This window comes from Atheta coriaria, unplaced genomic scaffold, assembly GCF_025399875.1.
Source record: "Atheta coriaria isolate IRGN ID8LTWV9N9 unplaced genomic scaffold, Caltech_Dcor_3.1 hic_scaffold_4_pilon, whole genome shotgun sequence".
Classification (NCBI taxonomy): domain Eukaryota; kingdom Metazoa; phylum Arthropoda; class Insecta; order Coleoptera; family Staphylinidae; genus Dalotia; species Dalotia coriaria.
In genome coordinates, this window is record NW_027045446.1 from 4,471,364 (window position 1) to 4,485,975 (window position 14,612).

The window sequence follows — 14,612 nt, forward strand, 5'->3', positions numbered from 1 at the left end:
TATAATTATAACGTCACGTCAATTATGACTTTATCCCTGAAACTAGTTTTCAACTCATAATTTTTATAATAATCAAATTTATAATAAAAACAATTTATTAAATTAAAAAATAAATAGAAACATAAATATCAACAATAAATACAAAACTATTTTAAGAGTTAACACTCATAAAAGTAAAAATGATCAAATAATAACATATTCATTCCCTTGGAACCGAGTTATTTGTAGGTTACGCATGAACGCAGCGTCATCTGTTAAGTTGTTAACTTTCCTCCCGTCTGCTGTTTACGACTTCTTTGGACGAATCCTGCTGCCGAATCCGTATCGCTTGCTGTTTTTATCACCTTGACCCTCACTGCCCTCGTTCGCCTCATACTGCTCCAAATCCTCAGCTGGATCGAACTGCTCTTGCTCATCAGGTACATAAATCATCATCTCCTTCTGCTTGGACTGCCCACTTGTTTGGTCATTCACAGTCGGTCTCCTGCCAGATTCATGCAGCTGTGCAAAACTTTCAGCGGCATCTTTACTCGGCAGCGATGAGTAGAAACTTTCGTTAATTAACTCGCCACCAAGATTATCGTCGCCGCCATGTTGTCGCTCACGACTGTACCCACTTTCCTGCGATTCGTCATCGTCAGCTTGGAGAATATACTCAGCTGAAACATGCGACACTCGCGTGCCATCGTGTTTTGGTTCAACGTAGTTGAACGTATGCATCTCGGGTGGTGTCATTTGTTTATGCTGCGCTTGTGATTCGAGGAAAGCCGGATCCGGTTGGAAGAACTGCGGTTGCACCAACATCGTTTGATATGCATTGGACTGTTGTTGTTGGAGCATGTGTTGTTGCAATTGCGGTTGATGAAGCACGCTGTATGCGTAGCCATCTTGAACCGGAAGTAACCCAAACACATCATCAGTTGAGTGTGGTACCTCTGGTTTAAGAGGAGGTATCTCTGTAGGAATATCTTGATGAAGTAACTTATCTCCATGATCGGGTGATTCTGTGACTTGATATTGATGCACTAAAGTAGGCTGTGGTTTCAGGACACGCAGAGTTGTTGATTCGAAATGGGGTTGTAATAGTTGTTGATGATGGGGTGGTGGTGGTTTCGACTGATGTGGTTGATGAATATGCACCTGTTTGGGTTTGTCTGCCAAACTCAAATTGGGTGCTGGTATAGTATGAATAGGTCCTTTCTCATCATCCAGTTGTTTAATCATCACAGGTTGATTAGGAATCTGATTGGTTTGAATGTGGTACTCTAATTCCGTTTGGATTTTCGGCGAGGATAAGAACGGTTTCTGTTGTTGATGTACCTGTGGTTGAGGTTTAAGATTCCTCGATGGGAAGTTGTTCCATTTATGTGGTACCTTATTAGCAAAATTTTTGTTTAGCAAATTTTGTTGGTGTTGTATCTGTTGTTGAATGTGTTGATTCTGCATCTCTTGTTGTAAGTCTTTCTGGTATTTAAACTCATTTACGTTAGGAAGTTGTACTGGTGGTTGCGGTTGTGGTGGTCCTGCACCTAAACCCAATCGTTGTCTCATGTAATTAGATGGTGGTGGGCCTGGAGGTGGTCCCGGACGTCTTGGACGTTGATTCAACCCAGGTTGTAATGGTGGATACCATTTCTTTTTGAATTGCCCACCGAGTCCCGGCTTGTTATGATGATAATGTGCCCGTCTGTAGGCAGTCGGATTTGGCCCACCACCCTGTCTGAAGTTGTTTCCGTACCCTGGGGCATTCAACGCATTTGAAAGCCGGATGTGTATCAACCACAACGAGGTGAAAACTAACACGGCATAGATCTACAGAATAAGACAAACAAAAAAAACTATTTTATTAGCGCAAAGATAGGTAACACCTAATTAAATAAAGAAAGTCTCATCGAATTGATGAGTTGTTGAACTGTGTGTTTGTGTTGAAAGAATTGAAGATTGCGCTCAAAGGTTTGTAGGTCAATCGAAGTCGCCGCGATAAATTGGCGAAACTTTCAACCAGTTTTTTCTTGGTTTTTTTTATGTGTACAAAAACAATGATTACCTTCATTTTATTCCGAGTTAATTACACTGCGAATTATAAAATTGAAACAAAATAATTTTGTTTAATAAATATTTAACTCATATTGTTTATGCAGTTTCTGGTAAATTATTAATCCGTTGGCACTGACACTGAACCTATCGTCTGATTGTTGTGTCTTTGGCTTACGCGCGCAGAGCAACCTGTCGCGAGGAATCTTCGGCTAGAAACTAAGCAATTGGGTCAATGCCACCGTCTTAAGTACTCTTCGTACGCGCCGCTCACGATTCCTCGACTTCTTCGGCGCGAGATTGCTCGAGAGTTTCTCGCGCGCGCAGATGGAAGTGCGCGCGAGTGCGATCAACCTGTCGCCTCCGTTTAACCGCTTTTCTTTTCGTCCGAAGCATCTTTCTCTTTGCGCAAGGTGTAATTATATATTTATGTACTTTGTTTAGGCCACAACAAGTGGTCACGTGGCTTAACCATTAGATTTCTACATGTTAATCACTCACAACTAATACCCTCTATTGTTTATTTGTTAATATTTTAGAAAATACGTCTTAATACCCTGTCAATTAAGTTCGAACTTGAAAGATTGATTATGTCTGAGCTGGATGCAGATCTAAACGAAAATGTAGACTTTGCCTGCAAGGCAAAACATTCCTTGATCACCGCATCAAGTGAAACTTGTGCATGTACTTTTATCAGCAGCCGTCTAGCGCAAGACGATGCTAATAACGAATTAATTACGTTGATTTTATGTTTGCCTGCTTCTCGCTTGTAATTGGTACACAATCAGTGAAACGTCATCAGAATAAAAGTGGAATAAGTGAAGATAATGTGAATTTAATTAAATTTCTCTGATGCCACGTGCGCAAACAGCGGACAAACATCGAAAGCAACAAAAATTCGCGTTTTCTAAGCGAGTACCATCACAAATTTACTTCTTGAATATTGCACCTGTTGTTATGATTTATTCAAGCTTCATTAAAAATTGAATTTAATGATGCTGCAGATTATTTATTAATATTAATGAACGTATTAAACAATTGCTGGATTTATGGTTCGGGATTAATTATGCCTTTAGCGTTCGTTAGAAGACTTATAATAATGGAAATCGACCTGTATTCCTATTTCATTCAATCAGGTGCAATTCAATCTTTGCAGTTTGAACTCTCATGGAAACTTTTTTTTAACAAATCTACAATTGAATAGATACAAACAATCTAATTCCAGTTGAATGGAATTCTTTACATAGTCCTATAAACTTGTCTCGACAATAATTTCTCTATTTGAGCACGACTTTTGTAGGAAAAAAAAACATTTAAAATGCGCTGGAAATGCGAACAAGGCAAGAAAGTTTTCGGATGATATTCAATTGTCGACAAGGTTTGACAAGCAACTTTTATGAGTCGAGGTAATTTTTGTAATGTAATGAAATTTGCTCGGTTATATTTTATAGAATAATAACTGTGCTGGTGTGCTTAATTCAGCGACGCGCAATTGAAAAAGATGAAAGCATTACAATTCGTGCGGATTGTGTTTTGTGTTTGTTCTTGATACTAAATTCGCTGGAACATAAAACACACATTAAACCAACTTTAATAACATATGTTTAGCTATCAAATGATAATCTATAATTACAAACAGAGCTAGTTTCTAGATTTCTATAATTTTTTTGAAATTTTGCTCACATTTTGTTAGGTTATGATGCTAGGTTATGATGGTTTTATGAGTAGAAATAATTTAGTATAGTAAACATAAGAAGTCTAATAATTTTCAACTTGAATTCTTATTTGCTGCTTAGGTACAAAGTGTTTCCGTAAGTTTAAAATTTCGTTATTTACAGTTTTGGACACAAAAAGTTACAAAATTTTTACACAAAATATATATAATATTATACAGTTTAAATACAGATGGTACAAACAGAAAATTTAATAAAATAGCTTCCAATCATGATGAATTTATACACATTCTTCTATGAATCTATGCGCACGTGTGCGGCTTACAAATGGTTGCAGTGCGGTACGTGCTCGGGGTCCTCGCAGGTCAGGCTGGACTCGTCAAAGACCTTGCCTTCGCCACAGGTGATCAAACGCGGGTAGCCGTTGACGCAAGTAATCAAACGATGGCAGTCTCCGGGAACGGGGAAGCGAGGGTATGGCCAGAATTTAGCGGCGATACTGTTTGAGGGTACCTTTGTGGGGCACTTGAAACCAACCACAGCTAAAAACACACAATGTTAAAAATGTTTTGTAGAAAAATATGTTTTATTACAACCTTCTGGATTGCACTTCTCAATGAGAAGATCAGGCCAGTTGCAACCATGAATACGTTCGTCATAAACCAATCCAGCGTCGCATTCTTCAGCGTGGGGTTCACCATGAGCACATTTCACGTAATGGGTGGAGCATTCATCGCTGTGAGGGTAGATACCGAATTGATATTCACATCCGGGGGTGCTAATTGGAGTCACTACAATTTACAAACAGATAAAAACTATTTTTGAGGTTATGTGGTTAATTACAATCAGATTTTCTGTGTCCACACTCGACAGCCCAGTGGTAGTTGCAATGATGGTGTACGGCACCTTTGCCATCGAAAAGAAGTCCATTTTCACACTGTTCCACAGTTAGGGTTCCATTGGTACACAGGAAGAAGAGATTGCAAGACTCCGGATGAGCGTATGCCTGGATGCCATGTTGTTCCGGGCACGCGGGAGCATCCTCTACCAAAACTCCTCCTTCAACTACAAAAATACCCAATTAAATAATATAATAATATTTATCTTTAATCTTAATGGTTAATTGGACATGAAAAGTAATAAGCGGAAAGTTAGGAATGCTAGGAGTGAAATTTTAGAAGAGAAATTTCGCATTTTGTATTTAGAGGATATTTACATAACTACATATGTTCTGCAGGCCTGCTGCGCAACGAGAAATCATACCACGTGATTATCCATAGATACCAAAATTAAGATGGCTGCCAGCAATTTAAACACGAGCAAAACTAATACCCAATAATTTAGCTCTTTCAAGAATGGTTTTCTCTGTATATCTATGTTACTAAGTTAGTTGAACTACGAATCGAGGTTCGGCTACTAACATTTACCAACAAAACAACCAGTTATGTAGATTAGCATTAATAGCAGTGTACGTTGCTTATCCGTGCGCGAAACTTGATCGATTGCATAATTCCGTGTTTCTGCACGAAATATCACCGCGAAGTATATCGCACGCACGCAGTGCGCACGCGCAAAACACTCAAATGCTTTCCTTTTGCAGTGTAACATATGTTAATATTTATATTTCCTTAAGTAAGTTAATTTAAATCGGCCATAAAATTTGTGGTTATGATTTGTGGTTTTGTGATGTATTTGAAATTAATATTTTTGGTTGATTTGGTTTAACTTACCGATGGAGAAGAGTGCAAAGAGCGCAAAGGCCGGAACAGCACGTCGGAGCGCGAACATTTCGAATGAGTTGGACTGCCGGCGAGTGACGGTATCGATTGTTGATTTCGCCTTGGTAAATCACAAGAGTTGGTTTGTGCGTTCGTTCGCTTATCCTTGGCGACTAATCCGCGAACGGCCACGGCGACGGCGGCGAGCGCGCAAGAGAATTCTCCACACTCGTTCCGCGTGGTGCGCGTTGGACACCTTCGAATCGTTCGCTCGAAATTGTGAGCATAATAAGCCGCACCACGGTGTAAAACACTTTCTCGTGTTTCACTCGCCACCCGGCTGACCACCGCTAGCGTGCCAGCAACTGGTAGTTTTATTACAATCGCAAGAAATACAATTAACCGAGGTGAATTGGTTAGTATCGTCGTTGGTAACAATAGGTGCATTATTGAATAATAAACTTTAAAATATACTGAATTCCCGGAAAAATGGTTAAAAGTCGCGTGTGAAATTATTTGAATTTTAAGAGAAAACAAGATTTTAGCTGGATAATTTTTACCAAAAGTGTTTATATGTGTAAAAAGTCAATTTTATTTAAAAAAAATCTATTTTTAATCATTAAGTAAAGCTTTAAAGAAAGTAAAAGTTAAAAATTGTAAATGACAATTCAAATGTGCTGCTTGAATAACCAAAACCACAGAATATCCTTCAAAACTGCAGCATTTCATCATTGGAAGTATTTCAATCACGTATCGATCAAATCCATGTCATAATTTGTGTTTTACCTTGATCAACAAGTTCATTCTTCAGTATATCTTATTATTACATTACGCATTACAAATTTCGAACGCTCTCCGAAGAAAACCAGATCAACAACTCGAAACTTATTAAGTTTTAATTAAGTTCCCCTCCAATTACGCCAAATATTTTATTTCTACGCAGTTAATCATTATATAAACAGCGGCATATGCCATTGCTATACTTTCTTAATTGAAATCATTCCGTCGACTTTTAAATGTTAAATATTTTTGCTTCCGGTCATTTCGACTTCCTTCGCTTTTACTTCCTTCTGATTTACTTTTATATCTCGATTGTTTAACATTTACAATGCAGGCATGGCCATAACTTTGATGGCTATCGAATGATTTGACAAAAACGGAATTAATTTACATTTACATTCTAAAATTAGTAAAATTGATATTCGTATTCTAAACTAGTTTTGAAAGTTATTCTCGTTGTCAAAATTAATAAAGCATAACTTTTTCCAATGTTAAATAAACGTAAAATATACTAAAAGTATTAAATAACTTGTTTTTTTATATAAAAATTCATTTATTTCAATATAAAGAAATATGTCGATTTTATAACACGTTAGAATATGTAATTGCATAGTGTAGTTGCAAAATTTGAATACACAACAATTATTATTGTGCGATGCATGAAGCATAGCATTATTATAATTATTCATACTCTTAGAATACTAAACAATACTAGAAAGTAATTTTTTAAATAAATATAAGTCCACGTGCGCTCGTCTCGGCTGATAATTCAAATAATTCCATCTCATCGTCTTAGGAATGTTGGGATGCAAAATGGCGCCTTGGCTTGACTTTCTCTTGAAGTTTAGAGCAAGTACTAATTTTTCTTTCCGCCCGAAGATGGTTTTTCATCGTAATAATTTTCACTAAAACAAATATTAACCAAATCAAAAACTATTTCAATAAAAATAAAAAATAGTTACCATCCTGGGACATTAGCAGGATCATCACACATGAAAGTATCTTCATTGTAGACGCTACCCGCTGAACATGATCCTTTTTGTGGTTGGACGCCATTACGACAGATGTAGAATTTTTGACAGTCGTCAGGGTGCGCAAATGTGGGATGGGGAAGGGTACGACCGCCGGGACCAGTGACATCACCAGGAGGACACGAGAAGCCATCATCCAAAGAGTCTGGAAATATTTGATCATAAAATTATTTTTGTGATTTGGGGAAAAAGAATTTTTTTTACCTCGTTTGGCATTTGTGCAGTCTTTACGATGACTCTCCGCTGGCCAAGCGCAGGTGCTAGCAACGTCGTCATAAATCAACCCACCAGGACACGGTAGTTCATGTGGGACTCCATCGACGCAATTTACAAACTTATCGCAAGCTTGAGGATCTTCATGGCGATAATAACCGTTTGCGCGGGGACATCCTTTGCTTGGTTGAGCTTCCTCTATAGAAAAATCAATTTATTATCAATTAATTCACAAAAAAGAAGTTTTTGCAAAAAACTTACGTAGTTCTGTTCGGTCTTCACAGTCTACATTGGCTGGAATGTCACATCTTTCATGATTTGGATCCTTATCGTCAAAAACCAACCCGTCAGGACATAATTTCTCCTCCGCTACTCCTTTCGAGCATAAATAATAAACGTCGCATTGTACAGGATCAGGAAAGTATCCGGTGCGTTCTGGGCATTTAAATTCTTGTGCGTGGACCCCTAAATTATAATAAATATTTAATATCGATTTTTATTCAAAATTTATATTAAATATGATATTTTAATTTCTTACCCGCTAACAGCCCAACCATAAAAAATGATAGAAACCTCAACATTTTCTGGACTTTTAGTCAATGTGAATAAATTTTGAGCAAATCTCAGGATGCTCAATTGGTATTTGAGTCCGAATTGAAACTGAAGCAATCCGCAATGCGACCGATCACCCAAAGTCGCGCGCGCAGAGCAAGGCGAGCCGCGACGACGAACGGTGTTTCGTGTTTTGATATAAGAAAGTTAATTTCCCCCTGAAGCTCGAAGCCGGTGTTGGCGTGATGGCCGGTTCCTCGTCCTCGTCCTCGCCGTCCGCTGAATCTACATACGCATTACATTACAATCCTATCGCACATTTACTTACTTATTCATCTAAGCCAGCAACTGGTTATCTATATCTTCCGCCTTGCGCCCGTTACTTCGCATGCATCTCCGCCACTAATGAGGCGTCGAATGTAACGAAATTCCAACCAGTTTGTTAATCGAGCATCAGGTTGCACAAGAGCTCAAAAGTGAGAATTTGAACAAGATACACAGAGTTGGATTATTGTAAAGTACAAAAAATTGCAATTTTTCCGAGTTTGTGTAAAGAAAATTTGTTTTCTTTACAAAATATTAAATTTTATTTAATCAAATGCAAATGCCTCAATTCTTATAAATTCAAATTTCAAATAACCTTGCTCTTTCCAAAGTGTGCAATATTTTTTTCTCTTCTGAATTTTTTTCAACTCACAAAACAAGATTTAAAGATTAACCAGCATAATTTATTCGTAGTACTAAATCAACAGAAAAACATGTTTACTTGACTCACAAACGTGATTTCCATGCAAATTTTAACGCATTTTTATCGAAGACAAAAAATGTAACTTGATTGAATTAATTAAGTCAAGCGGTGTTAACTTTCACTGACGGCGTGAATCAAATCTAGGAACAGGAATCGAATTTGGAAGCGATCGATAGAAATTGAGACAAATCCAACGACGCATTGCGTCACATTTGTTGTGGTCTCGTGTTTCATATCCTTCCTTTAAGAAATCCACTCGTACGCGTACTCGAAACAAGTTAAGTGTTAACTTAAGCAAAACTAGTTTCTATCCTAGATGCTTATTGTATAATTTCATTTAATTAAAATTTCTTGCTCTTTCTCTTCGTATCGATTTCCTCTATTCTCTGAGACGCGGATATTTAACATTGCGCAATGATAAATAATACACCTAGAGTGTGATCGTTTTTCATATTTTATTTCCTAATCGATTAACATTACATTACACATTATTATCACTAACTAATTAGAATAAGAAGTCTTAGATTACAAGAGTATAAAAAATGAGTCGTTGTTGGCGTTGTTGTGTAACAACTGAATTTCTTCTCGGCGTGGTCGGGCTCGAGTGTATGTGTGTATTGGATCAAGTGAAAGCTAAAACGCTTTCCCTTGATCAAAACGCACTACTCGCTAACCACACGCATATACTCTCCTCGGATCATGGCATCGTCCAGGAGTTTATTGTTTCTTTGCTGGTTTTGCAGCTGGTTCATCTTTGTACCAATCCTCACTGAAAATCAAAGACATCGTTTAAATTTTTGTCTTCATCGAAAAAAAAATCATTTTTTACCATCCAGGGACATTTTCTGGTGCATCACAACGTTGTGTATCCTCATTGTAGACTTCACCAACTTGGCAACCCAAATCCCTGGGTTCCATGCCATTCAGGCAGACGTAGAAGCGTTGGCAGTCGGTGGGGTGCGCGAATTTCGGGTGCACAACCAATTGGCCGTTGGCGTCGGTTTGCTCGACCTTGGGGCATTCGAAACCGTCCTTGAGTTTGTTCACCTTGCTGTCATCACAGCCCTGGCGACCAGCGGCAGATGGCCACACACAAGTTCCCGAATATTCATCGAAATGTAAACCATTGGTGCATTTGATCTCAGTAGCTTCACCTCCGATGCAATTGTAGAAGATGTTGCAGACATGTGGTTCCGGATGCGCGAAGAAACCGTTTTGACGTGGGCACAGACGGTTACCAACTGGGGTTTCTAAAATAATTAAAGCAAGGAAGAAATTAATGTAGAGAAAGTAGTAATTATTTTATTTTTTAACTTACGTAATTCGGTACGGTCGCCACAGTCAACATTGAAGGGCTGGTCACATTTGTTAATCTTACGAATCAACGGGTCGAAAACCAAACCGTCCGGGCAAAGTTTCTCCGTGGCGAAACCGTCAACGCACTGGTAAAACTTGTCGCACTGGCGGGCATCCTCATACTGTCCGTCTTTCGCTGGACATTTGTAGTTGGACTGACCATCTACACAAAAATCAAACCATCAAGTCTAATTTTTAGACATTTAAAATTTTACTCACTTGTTCCAATCGCTACTAAAGCCAACACAGCTAAACTACAAAAAACCTTCATTTTTGACTGCAGGAAATGAATTTTCTGTTTTAAATTGATTGTAAGTCCAGTGTGTGGTGAGTGGCACAGAATTTAATTGCGACGTGATGGGCCAGACGGTGAGCCGCGGACTGAAGCGTGATATCAGCGGGATATATTTATATAATAATCAGCGGCGGCGGTAGAAGTAGAAGTAGGTGTATTTCTTCACCGCGCAAACGCGCGCAACGATCGCGATCACCGACGAAGACACCGCACCATCGCCATTTGTCTTGCAATAGTGCATAACCATCGCGATGCAATCGCAATTTTTTATCAGCATAATTACCGAACACAAAGACCACGTTTCGTCATAAATGATCAGCATTTACATGTATGTCCATGCAACCCATTAATAACATTTTAACATGTGTAAACGTAACCCACACGCTAAATTTATTCCTGCGGATAGTTTTTTTGTGATTTTCCATTCTATAAATATCTCTCTGGATGGAATAAAATGTTCGCCTAACGACTTTCTGCATTTCTGCTGCATTTCGACATTCGATGGCGATTAAAAGTTCATTCGATTCAAGGTCCACAAGGTCTGCCCATCGACAACTATCACTTATTCCTGCGAGCGTTTTAATGGAGAGTACATGCCATTGAAATGAGTGTCTTTTACCATCATCATGGCGGCAATGTCAGTGCGTGGCAAAATGTTCCCAGCCAATTCATATTTGTTTATTGTGATTAGTTTTAATTAGTTTTTAAAAATTCCATGATTTAAGTGAAATTCCCACAATTATTAAAAAAATGTTTATTATGATTGAATTTCTTAATTTTTATGAGATTTAAGTCAAGATAACAATTGTAAGGAAATGCATTTGAAGGTTTATCAGGAGTGTCTGGCCATGAGGACCATGAAATTAATAAATTCACACATAAATCAACATTTTATTATGAAGTTGATGGACGTTTTGAGTGTCAAATTTGTTTTAATCTAATCGCCTAATATTTTATCAAATCACAAAGATTTATAGAAATTCTCAATTTATTGGCAGTTGACAGTGGATAGATTTCAATTGACCATAACCTCAATTATAAAGATTGAAGACTTTGTGTGCGGTGAATTGGTTTTATTTGCTTTCTAGATTCTAGTAAAAAACGTTGCAATGCATCGCAAGTTAGTGGAATGTTAACGACATTTCGAATAAAAACCCATAACCGCGCGTAATTTATTTAACATTTACTTTACTAGTTTATTTTTAATATTCTGCTGGCTTATGAAATGCAGTTAAATGCACTTTAAGATTCAACATATTCAATATTCTTCATGCGCGCATCTTGGAATTTGCCTCGTTGAACTTCTTTGCCCTTTTCATGCCTCGTACACACACTCTACTTGTGTAAGATATATTAAGTAGGCATTATATATTCGTCTGTTTCATTGTGTTCGTTATTTCGCTGACGTTTCGGGCGTTTACTTTCACGAGAATGGAGAATATATCGGCGATCGGTGTCTAGGGCCGCATCGAGTGAAAGTTTTACGCCACAACAGACACACACACATTCACGTCTTACTTGGTCGTTGGTATTGTTGTTATTCTTGTTATTGACGTGTTAAACCAGCTCCGGCCTGTAAATATCCCTTCTAAAAATTATTATTTTCAGTTAAATTAGACATTTTGTCATATAACCTCACTTATAACCTATTTTGCATGTTATTGTAAGCAATATTAGTTGCATATAGTTTTATTTAAGTCCGTCCCTGTGGAAATTAAGCAAATTCTCAATGAGCGTAGTTTTAAAGCAGGTTTTAACTTGTAACTTTTGGTTTTAACGAAATTGATTCTCTCGACTGAGATTATGCAAGACGAGTAAGCAAGTATGATGGTGGAAGTTGTCGGTTCCTTTTGGCTACTTCGATTACGGCTTACGACGATGGCGAACATGCGATTAGCTGGCCGCTTATGCGCATAAAAATGTAAATTAGTCGAGCAGGAGTGTTACGCTTGAATTTCACCTTGTAATGCGCTAACAACTTGCTAACTTTTTTTCCGGCTTGCTCTTCAATTTTAGCAAAAGAATAAGTTATAACCTTACGTGGTATTTGATTGCGACTGATTCTGGAAACTAACATATTACTATTCATTATTCAATGAGTTCAACGAATTGCTGTGATTTTCAGAAGGAATTTTATGTTTTTATTATGTAGATGACTTAGAAAGTTCACTGATATAATTCACTGGTAAAAATTAAAACCTTGAAATAAAGTGTTAAAATGGCGGTGGGGAAGGAACAATAATAAATTAAGCTTTTATTTGTAAATGAAATAAACGTTAATTTTAAATTTGTAATTGTTTATTATCAATTAAACAGTCAAAATAGATTGAAAAATGTAAAAATTTCTTAAAACAGACTTTTTGCGCCTAAAAACAGTGCTTATAATCTTAGTAAAGTAAATTACTCTTCGGCTTCTTCTTGACGTGCGGCAGGTTTCTTTTGCGGCCTCCTCCTTGATGTCCCTGATGCAGCAGGTTTGGGTTTACGTGTTGGTGGGTTCTCCAAAGCCTCTAGCTGTTCATCGGTCAGTTGACCCTTGTACCAATCCGCGCTAAACAAATAAATATCACAAACAATCAATTAATCATTCACTTAAACCAGTATTTTCGTACCATTCGGGGACTTTCCTTGCCCAATCACAAGATTTCCTAGTGTCATCAAAAACTTGTCCCAGCTTGCATCCATTTCTCCTTGGAGTTAGACCATTGATGCAGACGTAGAAGTATTGACAGTCTTCTGGGTCGGCATAGCGTGGATGTGTTGCTCCCACCATTTCGTCCACTTTGGGACAGTCAAATTGGAAGACCTCTAGAAATGCAAAAATTTGCTCAAGTTGAAATCTAGTTCAAGTTTATCATTGAGGTGGTTTACCTTCGGACGAGCATCCTTTCTTGTGCGCTTCGTCCGGCCAGGAGCAGATGCCGGCCTTGTCGTTGTAGACCAGTCCGTTAGGACACGTGATCATATTGAATTTTCCATCAACGCAGTAGTAGAACTTGTCGCAAACATTTTTCTCTTCATGTGAGAAGTAGCCATGTTTTCTTGGACAATGCTGCGATGGTTGGGGGGTCTCTGTAAAATTATTAGCGAATAACAATTGATTTTGTTACATTTCATCAGTTTATTGTTGTACGTTTAAAGAGAAAGCTAATTGTTCCCCGTGAATAGATTTTGAAGTAAAAAAGTTGTTGCTTTTTACGTTTGCAAAAAATTAAACTTTACTTACGTAGTTTGGACCTGCTGGAGCAGTCAATGTTGAACGGCAGATCGCACTTTTCGTATTCAGAACTGTAGTCATTAAAGACCATGCCGTCGGGGCAAAGCTTTTCTGTGATGGCGCCATCTTTGCACTCGTAGTACTTATCGCATTGCTCTGCGTCGGCGAAATAGCCATAGGGTTCCGGGCACTGATCGCTCGCACCGTCCAAAGCCTCCGGCTCTTCTTTCTTCTCTTCTTTTTTCTCCTGCTGCTTTCTACGATTATTGCCAGCGCCTGCCGCTTGGGCCGCACCTATAGACCATTTCAATATGTTTCAACATTGCGGTCGGCCATTTTGTATTTTATATTTATTTTTTTCAAACTTATTTTATATCAAGTTACATATTTTTCTGAATCGTGTACGTAATTATGTAATTATAGTTAACGAATGTTACTTTACCAATTATGAGGGCAATTGAAACGATGCACAATGTGGTCTTGAGGAAGCGAACCATCTTGACGAGATCGATGTGCAGAAGATGTTACAGGTACGGGCGTCGCGCTCCGTGTCGCTGTTGGTCTTCTCGTCGAGCGACTACTAGCTGTGGCTGGCGCTTTTATTCATTATTATACACGTTTATTCGCTGCGTGTGCACAGGTAAGCGCACGGTACTTAGTACGTGCTTGCGATACATTCTCTATTCTTGGGTCTCTCGACCTTGCGTCGGGTTTTCTTACAATAGGCGCACTTGCCTATTTTTGATATAATCACAGATATTATCAGTGCTAATTGCCCTGAGAACAATTAACTATTGATTTTGAAAGTTTAAATTATCATTTTTGGGTGAACTTCAATTTTTCCAACAATAACACAAATACAATAATAATTTATTGCAATGTTTTTGTGATTGTCTCGTATTTCTGACAAACAAATACAGTATATATTATGCATGTTTATATTTGTAACTATGTACATTTGGCTCGAAGAGCCAATACCTATTTCAGATTTCCCG

The 14,612-nt window shown here is 38.0% G+C and overlaps 4 protein-coding genes across 4 annotated transcripts; all 4 read right to left on the reverse strand.

The window, feature by feature from the left end:
- Positions 1–77: 77 nt before the first annotated feature.
- Positions 78–2,241, reverse strand: LOC135790184 (PAX-interacting protein 1-like). The gene is made up of 2 exons (XM_065300259.1): positions 2,048–2,241; positions 78–1,812 (listed from the first exon to the last, which is right to left on the reverse strand). Exons 1-2 carry the CDS (start codon positions 2,051–2,053, stop codon positions 286–288), a joined length of 1,533 nt encoding a protein of 510 aa, XP_065156331.1. The 5' UTR covers positions 2,054–2,241; the 3' UTR covers positions 78–285.
- Positions 2,242–3,796: 1,555 nt separating this feature from the next.
- Positions 3,797–5,691, reverse strand: LOC135790187 (protein obstructor-E-like). Its single transcript, XM_065300263.1, has 4 exons — positions 5,438–5,691; positions 4,551–4,772; positions 4,304–4,498; positions 3,797–4,249 (listed from the first exon to the last, which is right to left on the reverse strand). Exons 1-4 carry the CDS (start codon positions 5,493–5,495, stop codon positions 4,029–4,031), a joined length of 696 nt encoding a protein of 231 aa, XP_065156335.1. The 5' UTR covers positions 5,496–5,691; the 3' UTR covers positions 3,797–4,028.
- Positions 5,692–6,968: 1,277 nt separating this feature from the next.
- Positions 6,969–14,215, reverse strand: LOC135790829 (chondroitin proteoglycan-2-like). Its single transcript, XM_065301110.1, has 9 exons — positions 14,060–14,215; positions 13,627–13,911; positions 13,272–13,472; positions 13,013–13,208; positions 12,803–12,951; positions 7,711–7,914; positions 7,441–7,647; positions 7,168–7,381; positions 6,969–7,110 (listed from the first exon to the last, which is right to left on the reverse strand). The coding sequence occupies exons 1-9, from the start codon at positions 14,112–14,114 to the stop codon at positions 7,062–7,064; spliced, it is 1,560 nt and encodes a 519-aa protein (XP_065157182.1). The 5' UTR covers positions 14,115–14,215; the 3' UTR covers positions 6,969–7,061.
- Positions 9,194–10,502, reverse strand: LOC135790345 (protein obstructor-E). The gene is made up of 4 exons (XM_065300541.1): positions 10,325–10,502; positions 10,068–10,268; positions 9,579–9,999; positions 9,194–9,518 (listed from the first exon to the last, which is right to left on the reverse strand). Exons 1-4 carry the CDS (start codon positions 10,374–10,376, stop codon positions 9,467–9,469), a joined length of 726 nt encoding a protein of 241 aa, XP_065156613.1. The 5' UTR covers positions 10,377–10,502; the 3' UTR covers positions 9,194–9,466.
- Positions 14,216–14,612: the final 397 nt, after the last annotated feature.